The 22,882-nt window shown below is 39.6% G+C and overlaps 1 protein-coding gene and 1 long non-coding RNA gene across 8 annotated transcripts in view; one reads left to right on the forward strand and one right to left on the reverse strand.

Annotated features, from left to right (window-relative positions):
- The window catches only part of NUP98 (nucleoporin 98 and 96 precursor), a gene marked incomplete at its 3' end in the record, with an annotated part of 88,776 nt that overhangs the window by 24,884 nt on the left and 41,010 nt on the right, over positions 1-22,882 (reverse strand). For all 7 annotated transcript variants that reach the window (XM_084801682.1, XM_084801680.1, XM_084801681.1 and 4 more), the window contains 7 exons: positions 22,046-22,233; positions 19,576-19,692; positions 15,662-15,960; positions 14,790-14,903; positions 13,982-14,120; positions 9,551-9,728; positions 7,975-8,139 (listed from right to left, as the gene is read on the reverse strand). In XM_084801682.1, coding sequence (XP_084657808.1) covers positions 7,975-8,139; positions 9,551-9,728; positions 13,982-14,120; positions 14,790-14,903; positions 15,662-15,960; positions 19,576-19,692; positions 22,046-22,233 — 1,200 coding nt within the window. The remainder of the gene's footprint in view (positions 1-7,974; positions 8,140-9,550; positions 9,729-13,981; positions 14,121-14,789; positions 14,904-15,661; positions 15,961-19,575; positions 19,693-22,045; positions 22,234-22,882) is intronic.
- On the forward strand, positions 2-6,139 carry LOC311609208. Its single transcript, XR_014783319.1, has 2 exons — positions 2-3,740; positions 4,244-6,139. It is a non-coding gene; the product is annotated as an uncharacterized lncRNA (long non-coding RNA).

Here is a 22,882-nt window from a genome sequence, read left to right on the forward strand (position 1 = left end):
GACAGCAAAAAACAGAAGCAAAATTAAAAGAAGACAAACGGTAATGGTGGATTAATTTTGCTTGGAATATGATATAGAAGTATTATATTCTGCATGTTGAAAGAGATGAAAGCAGAATTTAACAAAATGGTTCATTTTGGAACTTCATGAGCCAGGGTTGAGTATCTGAGTTAACACCCAAGCAGTGGTCTTCACTAGCAACTATAATTTCCTGATTTACACAGGGTCAATCTGCCTTCTCAATGTCTTGTAGTTGGAAGTGATTGAGAAGAGAAAAAAGGCACGATTATAAGGCGTGTTAGATAGGCATTCTCCCAAATTATATTCTTAGCCATTTTCTTGTTTGTTTTGCTTGCATGTGTGTAAATGTACCCTTGTGTGTCTGGTGCTAGAAGAGGTTAGAAGACAGCTTAGATTTCCTGGGCCTGGAGTGACAGATGGCTATGAGCCACTATGTAGGCATTAGGACCTGAAATCTGGGTCTCTCCAGCCCTAAGTTTTACATTCTGTTTTGTTAGTTTTTTGAGACAGAGTGTAGCCCTGGGTGTCGTGGAACTCACTATGTAGAAGAGGCTGGCCTCAAACTCTTGAGATCTGTCTGCTTCTGCCTTCTAAGTACTGGGATTAAAGGTGTGAACCACTATTACCTGGCTATAAATAAGTTTTTAGTTAATAGTTTTGGTTTTGGAATTTAATCCGGGTCACTAGAATCAGCTGTGCTTTTATGTGTAGTTTTATGTAAAATATGAGGAAGTTTCCCTAGAAGGATGAACTATAATAGTATCATGGGCAATCCCAATCTGGGAATACTCTTTGTTTTAAAAAAAAATCAAGTTATATTTACATTTATAAAGCAACTTTAAAGATGTAATCATGACAGAGAGTTAATGATAGTCTAGGCTCATTAATTATGGTGCAAGAACCTAAGTTTAGATCCCCAGCACCAATGTAAGAGTCAATCATTGCGGGGCACAAGCAGGAGGCTCTTTGGAGCTTGCTGGCCAGCTATACTAGCCAAATGGTTAGCTCCAGGCTCAGTGAGAAACCCTTTTCTCAAAGATGTAAGGTAGACAGTGGTAGAGGAAGCCACCATTATCAACCCTGAGTTTCTACACATATGCACGCACGTACACCCACCACCTTACAGTAAAAGGCTAATGCTTATAAAATGGAAGTACACTATAAACTAGTTTAATACAAATTTGTTATGTCATGTCTTAAACACATAGAATCTATAAGGTGTTAACCAATGATTGCAACGAGTCATAAAACATTTTCAAGAAAAAAGGTACTATCAACTATTTCTTCTATCAACCTCTAACATATATTCCCCCTGCATAATGACTGATTTTTCTTGAGAGTCCTATTTTATGCTACATTTTAAATGGATGCTGTTATATAGTTTAAAAAAAACTTAAAAAAAAAAAAACAACAGGATTTCAATGTCACTATAAAAATAAAAATTTCAGGGGCTGGAGCTATGGCTCAGGGGTTAGTACACTGGCCGATCTTACAAGAGGACTCAGGTTTGAGTCTCAGCACCCACATGACAGCTAACAATGGCCTACAACTCAAAGTCCCCAACGGATCCAATGCTTTCTTCTGGCCTCGGAGGGTAATGCATACACATGGTACACAGACATAGAAGCAGGACAAATGTCTATAAATAAAAACATTTAAAGTTTTGCACCTTTATTTTGGAGACAATACCTCACTATGTATGCCTTGCTGTCCTTTAATACACACCCTGCTGTCTCAACCTCCCTAGTACTGAGGCATTACAGTTAAGATGATACTGCACTTGGTTAAAAAAAAGTTTTCATGGGGCTGGAAGAGATGGTTCAGAGGTTAAGAGCACTGTTTGCTCTTCCAGAGGTCCTGAGTTCAATTCCCAGCCACCACATGGTGGCTCCCAACCATCTACGAGATCTGGCTCCCTCTTCTGGCAGGCAGGCACACATACAGGCAGAACATTATATACATTTAAAAAAAAAACGTTTTCATGAAGGCTGGATAGATGGCTCAGAAGTTAAGAACACTGTCTGTTATTCTAAAGGTCCTGAGTTCAATTTTCAGCAACCACATGGCGGCTCACAACCATCTACAATGTGATCTGGTGCACTCTTCTGGCGTGCAAGCACATATGCGGGCAGAGCACTGTATAAATAATACGTTTTTTTTTAAAAAGGGAAGTTTTCATGATCTATTTGTACAAAAATGCCAACTATTTTAAACATGTTCAATTATTTCAAGTGGACACTTACTATGGCTATCCTGCGTTCCTCTAACAAATATCCTTACTAAAAGATTGACCTTATGAACAAGTACAAAAAAAAAAAATTGAGCAGCTAAGGTACAGGGTATATTGCTACTTAAGTTGTAGACATTGCGCAAAAGCTGCTTTAATAAAGCTAGATAACATTCCTAAAGCAAGCTCAGTGGGTCAGCAGACTCCTAACATTGTCAGGGAAACAGATGGGTTTGAACAAAGGATGTGCATCGAACTACTTCTATTCTTTAAAATCCTGGAAACTCAGTGGTAAAGCAGTGGGACTAGTAAGAACCCTGGAATAATGCCCTCATGCTAAAAATTATGGGAAAACTTTCATCCCGTACGTTTCTTAGTATGTTCACTTTTTTGGACAGGGTCTCACTATGTAGTCCTGACTGCCCTGAAACTCACCATGTAGACTAATCCAGCTTCAAACTCATAAAGATCCGCTTATTTGTGTCCCAAGTGCTAGTATTAAAGGCTTGAGGCACCAAGTCTTTAATGTGGTACTGGGGCTGGAACTAAGAGCCTTGTGCATGCCAAGCACACGCCAAGCTGAGCCACACCCTCACCCAGCACTCCCTTTCACAAATTTAATGATGCTCCTCCCCATTCTATCTGTAGGGTACCATACTGGTTTTGACTTCCATGGTACCCAGTTCCTCCTATTTAACACTATGTATCAGCAGGGCGTAGTGGTGCATGCCTGTAATCCTAGCACTCTGGGAGGCAGAAGCAGGCACATCTCTGCGTTCAAAGTGAATCCAGGACAGCCAATGCCACACAGAGAAATCCGGTCTCAAAAAACAGAAAATCATTAACACTATGTATCAAATTTTATTATCATTTATTACATATGTTTGGTCACCAGGCAGTCAAGGCTTGAAAACAGGAATTATGGTTTACAGTTTTCTGTACCTAGAAACATGAACATCAACTAACTACTTCAAAGAACACATGCTTTGTGTTTTCTACCTAATGCAGCAGCTGGCACCCAGGAGAAAAGCAGCTGCTGTAAGAGGACAAGATTAGACAAAGGGGTGAAGGGGAGCCAGGACATGCATTTAAGAAGAGTGCTCAACATTTCTATCATCCATCTTCACACAGTCATTAAAGCTAGATGGCAAACCTAACCTAAAATAAATCTTTTCAAATGTTAGCAGGCTAGATGTATTTTCTAAGCCAGTTTTCAGAATAAAAAAGTTATAAACCAAGGAGAGTGGGGGGAAAAAGAACTCCCAAGAGGTGTCTGGGAATGAAAGGTATTTACAGGAAAGTTGACTAGGCATCATCATTTTCTGTTTTTAAGAATTTATTTTATTTTATTTTTTAAGATTTTATTATTTATACAGTATTCTGCTCACATGTGGGCAAGAGATGTCATTGTAGACAGTGGTGAGCTACCATGTGGTTGCTGGAAATTGAACTCAGAACCTTTTTTTTTTTTTGGTTTTTGGAGACAGAGACGGTCTCTCTGTGTTAGCCTTGGCTGTCCTGGACTTGCTTTGTAGACCAGGCTGGCCTTGAAAATACATCACTCTGCCTGCCTCTGCCTCCCAAGTGCTAGGATTAAAGGCGTGCGCCACCACCGGCCAGCCATTGGCTTCTTTCTAAATACAAGCACAATGCATTATAAATACTACTTATAGAAAGTATTGGTAAAGCAAAAAACCTGAAAACTGAGGATATGGTTCATAACTGAAAACCTTCCAAAAAGGCTTATTTTTACACTCAAAATGGTCTACATTCAGCTGGGTGTGGTGGCGCACGTCTTTAATCCCAGCACTCTGGAGGCAGAGGCAGGCTGACCTTTGAGTTTGGGGTCAGCTTGGTCTACAAAGCAAGTCCAGGTCAGCCAAGGCTACACAGAGAAACCCTGTCTCGAAAAAAAAAAACTACATTCAACCAATACTGTGTTTTAAACATACACTTTTTTTTTTTTTTTTTTTTTTTTTGGTTTTTCGAGACAAGGTTTCTCTGTGTAGCCTGCCTGTCCTGGACTCACTTTGTAGACCAGGCTGGCCTTGAACTCACAGAGATCCGCCTGCCTCTGTCTCCTGAGTGCTGGGATTAAAGGCGTGCACCATCACCACCCGGCGTTAAATATACACTTTCTTAAGTCTGAGGAAATGGAAGATAACTCATGGTGTGGGGTTTTTTTGTTTTGGTTTTGGTCTTTTCTTTTAAAAGACAGGGTTTCTCTGTATAACAGAACTCTGGCTGTCTTGGATTCACTTTGTAGACCAGGTCACTCTGTAGACCAGGCTGGCCTCGAATTCACAGAGATCCATCTGCCTCTGCCTCCCAAGTACTAGGATTAAAGGACTGCGCCATCAGTTTGGCTGTTAACATGTTCTTAAATGAAAAATAAAATAAAATCGGGCATATCTGCATATCTGCTGTGTATCTTCAATCCCAGCACTCAGGAGGCAGAGGTAGGTGATCAATGTGAGTTCCAGGACAGTAAAGGCTACACAGAGAAACTCTGTCTCGAAAGCCCCCTTCCCAAAATTACATGGAAGGGTTTCAAAGGTTCATGTTTTGAACATTTACACTAAAGGATGGTTCTCCATGAAGGGTAAGGGTTAATTATTTAAATTAATTTAAGAAAATCAACACGCCTAATATCTGAAATGAAATTATGGCTATATAACCAAACATTCACACATACACACACACACACACACACACACACACACACACACACACAGTTAATAACTGGGTCATTTTAGGATAGTTTCTCTTTATTTCAAGTCACAGCATACATAAATCTTATCTCCTAAATGACAACTTTTTACCTGGAAAAAAAAAAAACTTTTAAAACTGGGGTTGGAGAGAAGGCTTAGCAGCTAAAAGCACTTGGTGCTCTTCAGAAGACCCAGGTTTGGTTTCCAATACTGACATGGTGGCTCATAACCATCCATAACACAAGTTCCAGGGGATCTGATGTTCTCTTCTAACTTGAGTAGGCACCAGAAATGCAACGGGTACACACATAAACATGCAGACAAAATACTCATACATATAAAAAAGAAAAACTTAATTTTCCACCATTCTTTGAGTTTACTGGCAGAACATGAGGATTCTGAGCAAGCATGACTGTTACTGAATTTAGGTTCATTTCAATTACAAGGTTGGGGTAAAAGCTGCATCTACACGTACCAGAGTGTCAAAGGTATCAAATCTTTCAAGTTTCAAAATTTGCCAATATATCCCCATCAGCTGGGGAGAATTATTAAAAAAGTATGTGGGAACCTAATGGAAGATCCACAGATCTGAAGTGATGGCTAATCTAAGAAGTAAAGTGCTCCAGACTTTGTTTTTTTGTTTTTGTTTTTTCTTGAGACAGGATTTCTCTGTCTTGGACTCAGACCAGGCCGGCCTGGAACTCACCGAAATCTACCTGCCTCCGCCTCCTCAAGTGCTGGGATTACAGTTTTTCACCATGGCGCCGGCTGTTCTCCAGGAGCTTAAAACTAATAAAACTACAGGGAAAAGGGGCTGGAGAGATGGCTCAGTGGTTAAGAGCGCCGCCTGCTCTTCCAAAGGTCCTGAGTTCAATTCCCAGCAACCACATGGTGGCTCATAACCATCTGTAATGTGATATGGTACCCTCTTCTGGCTTGTAGGAGTACATGCAAACAGAGCACTGTATACATAATAATAAATAAATAAATCTTAAAAAACTACAAGGAAAAAAGGGCTGGAGAGATGGTTCAGAGGATAAGAGCACTGGCCTTTCCTCCAAAGGTCCTGAGTTCAATTCCCAGCAATCACATGGTGGCTTATAGCCATCTATAATGAGATCTTCTGGCTTACAGGCAGAATACTGTATAAATAAATAAGTCAGGTAAAAAAAAAAAAAAAGCCAGCGTGGTGGCATGCTTTTAATCCCAGCATTCAAAAGGCAGAGGCAGGTGGATCAATGTGAGCTCGAGGCCAGCCTGGTCTACAAAGTTAGTGTAGGACAGGCAAGGCTACACAGAGAAGCCCTGTCTGGAAAAACGAAGCAAACAAACCACCACCAACAACAACAAAAACCCCAACAACAAACAAAGCAAAACAAAACCTAACCCACAGAAAGTATTCCCACAGTAGCCTTAATTTAGCTGCAACAAAGGCTTTTGCGCCAACATTTTTTCTCACCTAAAAGTTTTAGAAGATCATAGAAAAATGTTTTTAGGAGCAAAGGCAAGGCTTATAGACCACCTGGAAACACAGAACTGAGACTACAGGATGATCAAAAGCAGTGTTGTAGAAATGTGACTCTTAAAATAAAATACAAACTTCTCTAAACAGCTCAAGAAATTACAATCTTCTGTCTCCTTTTCGTTACAGTCTGAGTTATTCTGTGATATTCTCTCCTCCCTGCCCGCCCCCCTGTGCTTTCCCCTCCATCAGACTTCAGGAGCACTTTATGGAAATCAGCCTCTCAAAGAAGAAGGCAGCAATGTGATAACAAGTTTGACTCAAAGAATGAAAAGAAAGTACCATCTGTTTACATGTCTCCCTGTGCCAAGCAAAGCAAAGGATCCTAGCAACTAATACTAAGAATTAGCCATTGGCACTATCTATTTCTCTCAAAATGTCACCAGGGAACAGGAAGGGCTGCTGCAGAATGTCATGTCACTGTCTAACACAAGCAAAGTCTTCATGATGCACATAACAAAACATGTCTGCTTCTCATTTCTGCTCACTATCCATCAATTTCTTGAAACCACATAGTACCCTGCTCCCTATATTCTGTCTGTCAATTTTTCCAACTTGCACATTTATCATCCCTTCCTCCCCTCTTACCCTGTACACACAAACATGAACATAAACAAGATTCTCTAGGAAGTGCCTCTCCAGAAATTATTAAAACTCACACACACACACACGCACGCACGCACGCACGCATTTGAGCAGCCAAAGGAATTGTAGCATGGAAAATGCCAAAGATTCTGCTTTTAGCAGCTGAGAGGTAGAGGGTGTTTTACAAAATCCCACAAGCCAAGTTTTCTTCAAAGGACTGTGACAGTAAGTTAAAAAATCGCTTTAACTTGATTGAACATAAACATTCAAATTAAAGTAAATCTCTTTAGCCGTAGTCATTCAAAGAAACAACCTGATATTAAATTTACAAACCTTTCCCCATAAGGACTAAAGGTTTATATTGGTTTAACAATACTGAAAAGGAACATTAGACACATAATTGTAATAAGAAATGTAGTCCAGATTCTTTTCAAGTTAAATAATTTACTTGATTTTTAAAATTATGTTTTCATAAAGATTATTAAAATACAGTATTACGAGTTTACCTGAAGTATAAGCAAACAACTTCAGAAAACGGATTTAAACTCTTGTAGAAAGCTAATCTGACTTTTAAAAAGCGATGCAGGTAAAAGAACAAGATCAGACTGTACATCATGAAATCATTAAGAAAAGGATTTACTTTGCATCAAACCCGCACAAGCAGAATCTTATCTCAAGGTGATCACTGATCAAAAATATTAAAAGTCCAAATGAGAGAAATTGAAAATTACAATCTGAAGAATTATCCAAACAGCAAAAAAAATTCTTTAAATCTTGAGTAAAAAACGGCAGCCCGCACCACTGTGCCCTCCCTTGTCCTTAGTGCCAAGGGGTGTACAGCTGTAAAGCTGACTGACTGCTTTGACTTCTGTATCACAGCTCCACTCAAGTTCACTGCCCTTCTCTACCTGCGGTGGAGGTGCAGGTTTGCCATTAAGAGTCATCTGGAATGGGGTTGCCTGGCCTGCGGGAGGCAAAGGGGCAGTCTTCAACTTCTTTGACGTAGCTTTGGGTGGGTGCTCTTCATCCTCTTCATCAGAATCCTGAAGGCCGTATTTCGAAAAATGGGAGACCTAAGAAAAAAAGAAACCCAGCAAAGTCAATTTTTTTAAAATTTAATTTTATTAATTTATTCATATTACATCTCAATAGCTATCCCATCCCAAAGTCAATTTTTTACAGTGTTTTTTCTATTCAAATATTTCTATAATATCTACCTTTGAAAAAAGACAAAGGGAGAGATATTAAAATAGTCAAAACAGGGGCTGGAGAGATAGCTCAGCAGTTCAAAGTACTGGTTGCTCTTCTGGAGGACCCACATGGCAGCTCATAACTGTCTGTAATTCTAATTCCAGGGGACCCAATGCCCTATTCTGGCTTCCAAAGGCACAGTGCACAGAAATAAATAAATTTTAAATAATTAATATCAAACAAAATATTAACTAAGTATTAGTGTATTAGTTTTCTATGATTATTACAGCATTCAGTGCACATAAGCTCCTCAAAATTAAATGAATATATGTAATATAATATATATTACAATAAGCTGGGCATGATGGTACACAGTGATAGTCCCATTAGCAGTAAGGCACTTGAGTTCAAGGCCAACCAGGTCTACAAAGTGAGTTCCAGGACAGCCAAGGCATAACAGAGAAACATTGTCTTGAAAAAAAAAAAAAAAAACAACAAAAAACATGTCTAAAATGAGACTTAAAATATAACCACCCCAGACCAAAGAGCTGGCCCAGTGGTTAAGAGCACTTGTAGCTGCAAATAACCTGGGTTTGATTCCCAGCACCCACATGAGGCTCACCACCTCTTTGGGCACCACGCACTCATGTGATTCACAGATATGCATGAAAAACACTCACCCACATAAAATGAACAAGAATAAATCAGAAAAAAAATAGGGGTGGGGACTGGAGAGATGGCTCAATGGTTAAGAGTATTTGTTGCTCTTCCAGATGTCCTGCATTCAATCCCCAGCAACCACATGGTAGGTCTTAACCATCTATAATGGGATCTGATGCCCTCTTCTGTTGTGCAGACACACAGGCCACCACAATTACAATCCCAACCTTGGTGAGGCAAGGGCAGTTTTGGGTTCTCAGAGCTAGCTAGCCAGCCAGTGTTCTGAATTAGAGAGCTCCAGGTTCAGTGAGAGACTGTTCCAAACAGTAAGCTGAGTGGGATGCAGAATGCCTTTAATGCTAAGGTTGAGAGCGAAGCAGGCAGCTCTCTGAGTTCAAGGATAGCCTATTCTATGAATTGAGCTGCAGGACAGGCAAGGTTGCCTCAGTGAGACGATGCCTCAAACATAAATACATAAACTTTAAAAAGCAAGAGGAAGACACCTGACACTGATACCCCCACCCCCACCCAATACATCAACTTTTAAGAAAGATCTACTTTATAATGAGACAAAGATTTCTGATGAGTTCATTTTGTGACTTCAAAAATTAGAACTGGGTTAAGTAACTATACCTTAAACACCCAAGAACCAGTTTCAGGTCGGTACTCCTTGAACTGGGCCCCCTGCTTTCTTGAGACTGCTTCCAATCTCCCCTCATAGTTGATATCAGCAAGTCGATCTGGACTCTTTATTAAACACCGAGATGTTTTATCTGTCGGCCAAACTCCATCCAACGTAACTTCAGCCTTCCTATGAAGTATAAACAGGCAAACTGTAAATACTTTATACTTACAAAGAGAAGTGTAGCCACTATGAAAGCTAGAGCCCTTTCCTAAAAGACCAATAGACACCTACAATGTGACCCAGCTATACCACCGCTGGTTATGTATTTGAAGAACCCCAAGCAGCTGGGCGTGGTGGCACATGCCTTTAATCCTGTCTACGAAGCGAGTCCAGAATAGCCAAGGCTAACACAGAGAGACCCTGTCTTGAAAAACAAAGAAAAAAAACAAAACCCAAGCACACAAAGGTATTTCCACACCCATGTTTATGGCTATACTATTCACAACAGTGAAAATATGGTACCAGCCTAGACATCTATTAGGTGACTGGATAAAAGAAGTGGTATGTAAAGAAAAAAATAAAAGCATGGCATCTGTAGGAAATGGAGAACACTATAGTAAGCAAACTCAAAGACAAGCATTCCATGTTTTCTCTCATGTGCAGAATCTCAATTTAATATATGCATACACATGGGCAGGTACAGAGTATATATAATAACTGGGTATTGTGGTCCATGCCACTAATCCTAGCATGGGAGAGGCAGAGGTAGGTAGAGCTCTGTGAGTTCAAGGCCAGCCTGGTCCACTGGTAAGTTTCAGGACAGCTAGAACTACATAGTGAGACTATGTCTTGAAAAAAAACCACAAACAGCTGGGTGGTAGTGCTCACCTTTAATCCTAGCACTCAAGAAGCAGAGGCAGACCTCTGTGAGTTCCAGACCAGTATGGTTTATAAAGCAAGTCCAGGAGAGCTACGGCTACACAAAAAAAAAGCCCTGCCTCAAAAACCCAGAAAGAAAAAAAAAGAAAGGAGAGAGGAGGAGAAGGAAGAAGAAAAAGAAGAGGAAGAGGAGAAGGAAGAAGAAGAAGAGGAGAGGAGGAGGAGGAGAAGAAAACCAAAGCAAACCAAACCAAACTAAGATTTCCAACTAACACAGTAAATAGCAAAGATAGGTCTGAGATACGGAGGTTCATGCCTCATAATTCCAGCACTCAAAAATGAGAGGCAGAGGCCGGTATGGTCTAGAAAGCAAGTTCTAGGCCGGCCTCGGATATAGAGTGAGACACTATCTTGGAAAACAAACCAACAACAGGGGGCTAAAGATGATTGAATGGTTAAGATTACTGGCTACAGAAGACTTGGGTTCAGTTCCCAGAACCCACATGTCAGCTCACAACAATCTATAAGTTTCAGGTTATCTGAAACCCTTTCTTGGGACATTTCACACATATAGTACAGAGATACACATGTAGTCAAAACATTCATGCACATAAAATAAAGGTAATTTTAATTAAATAATGGTCTGTAATTCCAGTTCCAAGGCAGGTTAGAACATCAGGCAGGGTGTAGTGTACAGACATATGCATGGCTAAAATACCCACACACAATAATTTAATAATTAAAAAAAAAAAAAGACAACATATTCCATTTCTAGATGGGCCTTAGTTTGGCTCCCAGCACCCACATCAAACACCTCACAACTGTCTATAACCCCAGATCCTGAGGGCTACAATGCCTCTGGACTTCTCAGCGACATGCACTCACTTAAGTGTACATGCACAAACTACATACTTAAATACACATGATCAGTTACTAACAGTCTGCCTTAGTATAGGTCACAAACATGCTACTACACTTAACTACTGTAACAGCCACTGGGCTGTTTATTAAAGCCTGCCTAGATGAGCATCTTGAGCCCCATAAGAAACAAATACAATACTTATTGATTAGTTTCTAATAAATTAATATATTATGTATACAGGTGTTTTGAATGTTAAAAATAACAGTGAATATTTATTAACAGTCATAATGTATATTCTATCAACATCAGAATTCAGGTACTATGTCCTTATTTGCATGCTTTTTATGAAGGACACAAATTAGTATGGTTATGTAACTACATACATGATTTTGTGGTAACCTTTTTATTGTGGCAAAAAACTAACTTGAAACTCATCATCTTAACTCATCTAATCATGTTTCAGTGATGTTAATAATAGTCACATGTGGGCAGTGCCAAGGCTATCCTGCACAAGAAGCAGAACCCAGCAGTGGGCCACACCCATTGACAAGCATATGTTCTACAACTGAGCTAGACCCTGCCCTCTGCTCTGCTTTAAAACAACAATAACAAATAATGTTCACTTCTGTGCATGAGCGGGTGTGTGTGTGTAAGCATACATGTGCAAACGCGCTGCGGTGTTCATGTGCAGGTCAGAGGACAACTTGAGTGAGTTTGCTCCTCTCCTTTCACCACGTAGATCCCAATGGCTGAACTCACATAACCAAGTTTAGCAGAGGCCCTTTACCCACTAAACCACCTCTCAGACCCACTGTCTTGCTTTTATTGGGCATTCTATCCTAGTCTTGTCATGGTAATGAAAGTTAAAAATTAAATTAAAAAAGAATATTCACATTGCTGTATCTCCAAAACAATCCTGTAAATCTGAAACTCTATGTCCACATACTACAGTTTGAACATGGTGTGTGTACTCCCCAAGGCTTCATGTGATGAAATCCCTATTGTGAAGCAGTAAGAAAATGCACACTTGGGCTTCTGGGGAGAAATTTGGACTAGACCAAAAGACTACAGTGGAGCCCTCCTAACTGAATCACATTGGCTTTTTAAGAAGGACAGAAAGCAGGAAGTTAGTTACACATTCATGCCTGTACTTCCTGTCTCGTGTAGAGCCCTATACTTCCCTCCGGACTGGCAAAAATACCATCATCAAATGTGGCTGCTTTATCTTGGATTTGTACCCTCAAAGCAAGCATTCTTTTCTCAAGACTCAATCTGTATATTGTGTTATTGGCAATGGAAAATTAATACATCATCAATTCCTCACTTCTCTTTCCTTCTGGCTCTTTGTCATCATCATTCCACTTTGTATCAATTTGACTTATTAACTATAAGCAGAAAAATATACTATCTTCTTATTACTGGTTATTTCATTTAGTATAGTGTCAAGGTTCATCCATGCTAAAAGCATCAGAATTTCCTTCCTTTTGTTATTTCTGGGTTTTGGAGACAAGTTGTTGCTATACAGTACAAAGTAGATAGCAAATCATAAAGTCCAGGCTGGTCTTAGGATCTTTGATTCAAATTACCTTTGTAAAACCAAATTAATTCCTCTCATGCACATGCCACACTTTATCTATTCACCCATTATGGAATGCTTTTAGCAGTGAAGAATTAATGCAACTCATGAACACAGATATAAAATATTTTATGATCACACTGTCAATCATTTTTAAAGATTATTTTAAGTATAGGACATTTTGTTTGGATGTATGCATGTAGTGTGTGTGTGTGTGTGTGTGTGTGTGTGTGTGTGTGTGTGTGTGTGTGTGTGTGTCTTCCACAGAGGAGAGAATGATGGAATGTCCTTGAACCAGAGCTGCAAACAGTTGTGAGTTGATGGGAACTCGAATCTAGATCATCTGCCAAGAAGACCAAGTGCTGGACTGAACCATCTCTCCAGTCTTCACCCCTACTCCCACTGCCAAACAAGCTCTGTACTGGAGTTCCACCAAAGATCAGAAGGAGGATTGATATTGATATTCAGAGAAGGATGGCTATAGAAGAACACAACTGTAATTACTTTCTGGATGCTGAGCCAGGACGACCATGAGTCAAGACCAGGCTAGGGTTCAAGCCCATACAGGACTTTATTATGTATGGCAATAAAATGCCTAAAACAAAACAAAGGATAAATTTCACACTAAAAAAGTTAGCAGCAGGAGAACACGTGGAAACACAGAAAAACAAACCACCTTTCTGGAGTTGGTGCTCACTGGTAGATTGATTTTAAATATATACGAGGCCCTGGTGTAATCCCTAGCTCTGAAAAGCAAAATTAAACAAAAGCAAAAGAAAATTTCCAGCGTTGAAAGTCCTTGACTGCTGGGCAGTGGTGGTGTACACCTTTAACCCCAGCACTTAGGAGGCAGAGGCAGGGGGATCTCCGTGAACTCAAGGTCAGCCTGGTCTACAGAGCGAGTTCCAGGACAGCCAGAGCTGTTAAGAAACCCTGTCTCAGGGAGTGGGGGAAGAAAGGTCCCTGAAATTAGTATCTGGACATGTTACAACTACAGAAGAGGAGTCATACAGTCACAGTGCATCACCATCATATATAATTTCAAATCAAAGTAGAAAATGGTAATTATATTTTATAGCATGTTTACGTTAAAAAGTTACAATTTAGTAAAAATATTGATACCTGTTTAGCCCTTCACCCACAGGTGGCTTTTGGTTATCATCTACATAGACAATAACTTCTTTCCTTCGGATATGTACAATATCATCCAAATTTAGATTTGTCAAATTAACATCTCCTTCAAAATAGATTGAGCCATACCCTAAAATTCAAAGCAAATGGTTAAAATAGAGCCTTCACAAAGGAGCAAAAACTTCCTATAATCTGTAGTAATTAATTAGCAAAGAAGATGCAACCTGTAATATTAGGATTTTAAACTTTCTAGAAATTCATGATTGCATTTCTTTTAGCAGTAAAGAATTAACTGTCCTGCCTCCTAAAAACAGCAAGAATGGGGAGTGAGGAATTGCATTATATTGTATCAGATGTAACACTTTCAGTTTACATTTCTGCTATTTCAAAAATTTCCAAGTATGAATAACTTGGTTCCTAGTTTGCTACATAAATTAAAATACTTGAGTCCATTTAAAGTACAGTATCACAAAGCAAGTATATTAAAAGAAAATTATTTGTAACAATTTAATAGCATGAAATCAAACCAAAGTATAAAATTCAATATACCTTCAAGTTTTTTTTAAATTATGAAGGATTATAATAAGACAAATAATTACCAAACCCAAGGTAAATTGTCTAAAGCCCCAAATTTTACATGGTTTTAGTCTTCCTTCCTTTGTTACTTGAAAATGTTTCTATTATTCCACATCAGGAAGAAACCAAATACAGGAAAAAGAGATCCTAAATTCAAGAGCTGCCCTTAATGACATAGCAAGGTGTTAATCTCTGAGTTACACTGACTCCTAAATTCACTTACCTTTACGACCAATGGTGAAGTCAGAAACAATGCATTCTCCCTTTTCATTGGTAATTTTAGCAAGGTCATCCATAGATGGAATAGTATAGTAACCAACTTTTGTGAGAACAATGCCTATGACAAAAAGTCAAAAAAATATTGTAATTATCTGTAGGTAGAACAGTTCTCAGTGGTACTCATTTTATTTTCATATAAAAATTTTCTCTATGAAACAAGTTGGGATTTTCGTTTTTTGTTGAGACAGGGTCTCATGCATCAGTCTGGTCTTGAACTTACTATGACGCTGAGACCTTGAATTTCAGAGCCTCTTGCCTCCACCTACTGTGTGCTGAACTTGGGGTACAGAGGCAGAATGGTTACTCCAAGTTTGGGGAAAGCATGAGTAAGACCCTGACTTTGCCCCCATAAATAAAAAAAATAAATACATTTAATGAAGTCACTTAGCTTAGCCTAAAACTTGTAATTTTACTTACCATAGAAGCAACTTTTTAAAGGGTACATCCTATAATAAATATGTAGATACTCCATGGAACACATTCACTAGTAAGCATTTCACTTGAATTTGCAAAGTTAGGTAGACAGGACAGTCTCTTAGGCTAAAAGTGGGCTCTTGGGCTGGAGAGATGGCTCAGAGCTTAAGAGCACTGCCTTGCTCTTCCAAAGGTCGTTGAGTTCAATTCTCAGCCACCATATGGTGGCTCAAAACTATCTATGATGAGATCTAGTGCCCTCTTCTGGTGTGCAAGCAAAACACTGTAAACTTAATAAATCTTTAAAAAAACAAACAACTGTGCTCTTTTGACTACAAAACTATAGGTAAAGACAAGACATTTAGACTATTTTAAAGGCATAAAAAAGTATGTGGTCCTGACCTGCTGGGTGTATATGGTAAGCATTATTTTCTATCTCTTCTCGGTCGTCTTGCAATGATTCATCATGGAAAGATGTTTCCTCACTGCTTCCTTCCAGCCCATTTCGCAAAGCAGCACGCATGTTCAAAGCAACAATGGTATCTTCCACACTGCTGCTACTATTGTTTTTATTCCCGGCACTCTCTGGGGTTTGAGGAATGGGTTTAGCAATAGGGTTAGTGTAAAAACGTGATACAAGAGAGTCATCATCTCCATCTTGCTGATGGTTTTCATCAACGGGTTTGCTCAGGAAGCTAAATCTGAAAAAGGGGGAATGAAAAAAAAAAAAAACCTTAGCCCTTGGCAATAGTAATAACAATGACAGAAATTAATATTTATTAAGTATCTGATATTACTCTGGATGATTACATAAATTGAAAATTTATCAATATAGTAATAATGTAAAATAAGAGTAACTATTGTCTCTAACTGAACTAAAATAATAATAATAATCTTGCATAATATCACAATATTCTGAGTACTACCTACAGCTGAAGTCTGAAAAAAGAAAATTTAGGGCTACAAAGATGGCTCAGTGGTTAAGAGCATGTATTGCTTTAATAGAGACCTGGGTTCAATCCCTAGCACCCACTAGGTGACTCATAACTGTTTATAATTCCCGTCCTAGGGGATCTGATTGACGCTCTCTCCTGGTCCCCTCAGCCATCAGGCATACAAATGTACACAAATACATGTAACCAAACACCCATGCATATAAAATAAAAAACAAAACCCAGAAAATCTAGCTCTAGATTTCATGGCTGTAATGCTCATTCTCAAAGGAATGAATCCAAACCACCCCTCCCCCCTCGCTATGTAGCTTCGATCTGGGCATCAAATTTAGGTCATCCGATTTGATGACAAAAGCCTTAGCTATCTAACCAGCCTTGATTTTAACTAAACCTTTGACTGAAACACAAAAAATACTTGTATGTGAAAATAAATGATTAGTGGTTAATGTCAAGATGAAACACTGAGTGCTGGAGAAATGGCTCAGCGATTAAGAGCACTGACTGCTCTTCCAGAGGACCTGAGTTCAATCCCAGCAACCACATGGTAGCTCACAACCATCTATAATGTAACCTGATGCCCTCTTCTGGCCTGCAGGTGTACAAGCAGGCAGAGCACTGTATACATAATAAATAAATCTTAAAAAAGAAAGAAAAAACACAAAGAAATTTTAAACTGGGTTGGAGATACCTCGCCATTTATGAGCACTACCTGCTCTTCCAGAAACCCAGGATTTGATTCCAGCACTCACATGGAACCTATCAACACTTGTTAACTCTAGTTTCAGTGAACCTGATTATCTCTTTATGGCTCTGCAGACACTGCATGCACACAGTGCACGTATATAATTGTAGACAAAACACCCACAAACATAAAATTCAAAAATCTCAAAATTAGAACTTAAACTTTAATATTACAAGCTTTAAGAGGTTTGGAGATATTTTAATGACATCGAAATACAAATTTTAAAAAAGATAGCCCATTATTTTGAAAAAAAGAATAGCACATAATCTCTGTATGTTCACTAATGGAGAACTAACTAAATTATCTCATATTCACCACAATGACCAGGAAACCATTAACAATGAAGAGTCACAGCTAGCAAGAGGGCTCAGTGAATAAAACAAATAGTGACCCCAAATCCCTGGGACCCACTGTCATTAAGAATACTTGTTGCTCCTGCAGAGAACTGAGTGGAAGGAGAGAACCAACCCTGGGATTATAAATGCATATCACCATCACTGGCTGTTTCATCTATTCATTTGTTTGTTTGAGACAGGGTCTCTCTGCATAGCCCTGAAACTCGCTATTTAGATTAGGTTCTCAAACTCAGAGAACCACCTGCCTTTGCCTCCCAAGTGCTGGGATTAAAGGCATGCACCACTATGCTCCTTGTCTATTTATTTGTTTAGTACGTATACAATGCTCTGCCTGCAACCTGGCATCAGATCACATTATAGATAGCTGTGAGCCACCATGTGGTTGCTGGGAATTGAACTCAGGGCCTCTAGAGGAGAAGTCAGTGTCCTTAACCTCTGAGCCATCTCTCCAGCACCCCACCCATCCCCCCGCCTTTTGTTTTTTTTTTTTTAAAGATTCACTAATTTTATGTGTCGGAGGATTTTGTCTACATGAACATATGTGCACCATATACATGCCTAGTGCCTGCAGAGGCTAGAAAAAGCACCAGCTCCCCAGGATCTGGAGTTACAGGCAGCCGTGAGCCACCATGAGGGAGATGAGAACCAACTCAGCTCCTCTGCAGGAGCAACAAGTGTATTCAATGACTGTGCTCTCTCTCTGGGTCTCCATGTACTCAATCTTAACATTATACATTTTTATCTTATGTGTATGAGTATTCTGCCTCCATACATGTATGCATGGAATGTACATACATGCTGCTTAGAGAGGTCTGAAGAGAGTGGTGGGTGCCTTGGAACTAGAGTTAGGGATGGCTGTGAGGCACCACGTGGGTGTTAGGAATGGAAGCCTAGTCCTTAACTGCGTGGCCATTTCAGCAGGCCCCGCTTTCTTCTGTCATGTGAGTCGCTAGGCTCCACTAAGTACTTGTGCTTTCAAGACAAGCACTTTACTGACTAGAACTATTTTCCCAGCAGCTCCGCAGTAATCTTCTAAAATGAAAAACCTAAATAAAATTAACAGAAGTGCTTGCTGAAACTGTCCAAAACCATCGATAAGAATTACAAAGTGATTTCCTTAGTAAAATTACAAATTTATTCACATTACATCCTGATTATAATCCCCTTGCTCTTATCTTCCTATTCCCTCCCTCCCTTTTCCATTCTATTCCCCTCCCCATGACCTCTGACAGGTGGGGTCCTCCTCCCCGACTGTCTGACCACAGCCTATCAGGTCTCATATGGATAGCCCACATCCCCTTCCTCTGTGTTGCGATAGGACCTCTCCCCTCAGAGGCAGTGTCCTGCTCTCTCTCCCCTTCTCCTTGTGGAGAATGACCTGTCCGTTGGCTACATCTGATCAGGGGTATGGATCCTCTACTTGCCGTGTCCTTGGTTGGTTCATTAGTTTGTGCAGGCCCCTTTAGCTTATTTCTTAACCTGGCTATCACACAAATAATTGAGACTCTTTTATAATGCAAGGCTTCACAACACAATTTGAGCAGTTTAAGTCTGTTTCAAACCCTCTATGCTATTTTGTCCTACTCCCAGAAAACACTGCGGCAATACTTGCACTTTGTAGCTTTCCTTGACTCTGATTCCTTCCTCCTGATCTTCCTTGGACCTCCTCTACCCTTGGCTGAATCCCTTACTTCCTCTCCTAACTGCTCCTCCCCTGGCTGGCGGAAGTCCAGCCCTATTCTCTCCCCTGCTTATTGATCGGCTGCAAGTGTCTTTAGTGACATATCAGGGGGACAACCCGGGAGCAGAGTTTATACAACATTGAGACAGGAAATCAGAATTTAAACCACACAATAACCTTATGCCTATACAGGTGCGGTGGCACATACCTGTAATCATAGCACCAAGGGAGGCAGAGGCAGGTGGATCACTGTGAGTTCGAGGCCAGTCTTACAAATTGAGTCCAGGACAGCCACACAGAAAAACCTTGTCTCAAAAATACAAAAAACAAAACAATCTCTCCCAAAAACCCCAAAGCAAAACAAAATAACAAAAAGCAAACAAAAAGAATTACAAAAGTGGTTCTGTAGAACTTAATCAGAGCTCCACTAATATTAAGGTTTCAAGTACTCAACAAGTAATAACATAACATCTAGGGGCTCCTGAACTATAGTATGTCTATATAACATTCATCAATCTTTATAAAGTTTAAAAAACAAAACAGAACTATTAGCAGCCGACATCTTCAAACCGAATTCAGCTTACCTCTCTCCATTTTCTGGATACTCAGATGGTGAAGCGAGGTCTTCTGCATCATGGTTAACAGGAGAAAACAGATTGCTATTGTTAAGATTTTTCAAAACCAATTTCTTGATGCTCTTTCTAAAAATAGAGAAGAAACAGAAAACTATTAAAGTATCAGCTATTATTTAAAAAACTAGAGTCCCAAAGGTCACTCTTGTATACCCAAAACTCACCTAATAAGTTGCATATATAAATTTTTTAGTGGAACAATCACAACATACAGCCTCAAATATATTGTACTTGTTTTAAGTAAAGCTGAGAAGAAGCAAATTAAAGTGAAAAATGTCCTTGAAGGTGGGTGTATGGAACACACTTTTAATCGCAGAACGTAAGAAGCAGACAATCTATGTGAATTGGAGGTCAGTCTGGTCTACATACCAAGTTCTAGAAATAGCCAGGGCTACATAGAGAGACCCTATCAACTTAACCACACATAGAACACACACTTTTCTTGTAGAGGTCTCTGAGTTTGCTTCCTAGCTCCCACCACAAAGGGCAGCTCACAACCATCTATGTAATTCTCTGGAATCACAGGGGCTGCCTCCAGACTCTGAGGACACGTGCACTCAAGAGTATATACAACATACACGCATATACACAATTCTGAGAGTGAGCTAGGAAGCAGCATTCCCCCACGGTTTCTACTTTGCATTTCTGCCTTGACTTTCCTCAGTGATGAAAGTCTAAGCAGAAAGTTTAAGCCAAATAAATTCTTTTCTTTCCTAAACTGCTTTTGGTTAGTGTTTTACCACAGCAACAGAATGGAAAGCACAGCAGCATAAAGGCTCTGTTTGACTATTCAGTAAAATGCTATGAATACATTATCTCTGCCTTTAAAAAAATCATTCACAATAAACACAAAACTATACTTTCTATCTTTTGTGACAAAGCAATTTACTTATTAGGTATGGTTGCACCAGCCAGTGTAAAACCCAGAAGTAGGCCTTAGATGCCCTGCTTTACCATTTTCTACCTTATTTTGTTGAGACGGGGTCTTTCACGTATCTTGGAGGTAAGCAAACAGAAAAGAAAATGCCTGCAATTCTCATGTACCACTATGACACACCGAGTATAGTCATCTATGTGTCCTTGTATGGCTTCTCATGCCGGTGCTGGGGCTTTGAATTCAAGTTTCCATGCTTGTACAAATGGTCTTACCCAACCCACTGAACCATCTCCCCAGTTCTCAACCGTATTTCAAAAAAAGAAAATAAAATTTTAAAAACTTTATTTATTTTAGGTGTATGTTTTGCCTGTGCACACCTGGTACCCAAAGGAGGTCAGATGATGATTTGGGATTCTTCGGAATTAGAGCTAAAGATGGCTGTAAGGCATCTTAAAGTTGCTAAGAATTGAACTCATTGAAGGAGGGTGTTACAATCAGGATGTAAAGTGAACAAATTAAAAAGAAAAAAAAATGAATTCGTCATCTGCAAGAGCAACAAGTGTTCTAAACCACTGAGTCACCTCTCTAGCCCAAACCCCTGCCCCCTTTTTATTTTTTTATTTTTTAATGGGGCTTCTTTGTATAGACCTAGCTGACCTGAAACAGGTTCCATAGACGAGGTTGGCCTTGGAACACAGAGATCCATCTGCCTCTGCTTCCTGAGTGCTGGGACTAATGCTCACCACCACTCCAACTTTCCCCAACCCATTACTGTTTTTTAGAAAAGGATGTAATATATTCGTCATTTAGAATAAGCAACCCAGAAATGAAATGCCCTCTCTTCTGGTGCCAATAGTCGGCTATGTCATTTTCTTCAGGCCCTTTGCCATGGATATCTTAACACGCTAGTCGAAGGCATCATTTATGTGGATGCTCCTATGCTTAGCAATAACTTTTCCATACTCTTTCCTATTTTATTTTTTCTACTTATTCTATTGTCGGTTCCATATCAATAAACAATTCTTATGTGAGAAATTTAAAAAGAAATATAAATTCTTCTAAGCCTGACCTTTAACACTAAAAAAACAACAACAACAAAAAAACTTTTTTATACTGCTAGTGATCCAAAGACAACCAACTATATACATGCTAGCCATGTACTCTACCATTGAGTTGTATCTTGAGGCCCTGATGATTAGAGTTATAAATACAAAGATAGTTTAAAAAATTTTAAAAATACAATAAAATTGTGAACATATAAAATTGGAATCACAATCTGGGCATGGTAGCACATGCCCTTAATCCCAGCATTCGGGAGGCAGAGGCAGGCAGATCGCTGTGAGTTCGAGGCCATCCTGGTCTACAAAGCGAGTCTAGGACAGCCAAGGCTACACAGAGAAACCCTGTTTAGAATAACAATAACAAAAACAAAAAGAGGAATCAGTCATCAAAATATTTATGTTAACTATTTTACTCCAGGATTATTAAAATGGTTTTATTACCTAAATCACTATATTATCTTGTTTAACAAAAAATAAAACTCACTTGGGCATGAATGCTCCGTTGGCTAAGGATGGTTCATCGTCATCCAGCCCATCAAAGAGATGTGATTTGGCTGTGCCTGTTGTTTGCAAAGCCTTTGGCCTGACTCTGGTGGCAGGGCGAGGTGTAAGTTTATAATGAGTAGGTGTAGTAAGAGCCTTCTGTGCTGCTGGATTGGTTGGTTTCAGTCTCTGAAAAAGAAAAGACAAGCATCAAGCAAGCTTGATATGGTATCTTACATCTGTAACCCAAGAAGTTGGTAGACTAAGGCAGGAAGACTCTTCCATGTTCAAGATTAGCCTTGTTACACAGAAAGGCCCAGACTTGCCAGGTCTATATACCAAGGTATTGTTTCACTGTCTCAAAAAAAAAAGGGGGGGGGGGAAAGCCAGGCTCAGTGACTGACGTGCCCTTGGCACCACCCTTTTATTTTGAGACAGGGTTTTCTCTATATAGCTTTGTTTGCCTGTATCTTGCTATGTAGACCAAGATAGCCTTGAACTCAGGCAAACACTTGCCTCTGCCTCTCACATGTGCGGATTAAAGGCATACACCACCATGCTTGGCTTTCGCACGTTTAGTACTCAACTTGAGGCTAAACTAGGTTTACCAAATTTTAAATTTCATCTTCTCTGAAGTACTGGCTTCCTTAAGCCAAGGACCCTAATGCCCATCATCACATGTGTACATGAAATGGATCCTTTGCACCAGCTTATTTTCTAGTTATTAAGATTAGGGTTAGGGGCTAGAGAAATGGCTCAGAGGTTAAGAGCACTGACTGTTCTTCCAGAGGTCGTGGCGTTAAATTCCCAGCAACCACATGTGGCTCACAACCATCTA

Source organism: Acomys minous (assembly GCF_964271855.1).
Source record: "Acomys minous genome assembly, chromosome: 2".
In the NCBI taxonomy this organism is placed as follows: Eukaryota; Metazoa; Chordata; class Mammalia; order Rodentia; family Muridae; genus Acomys; species Acomys minous.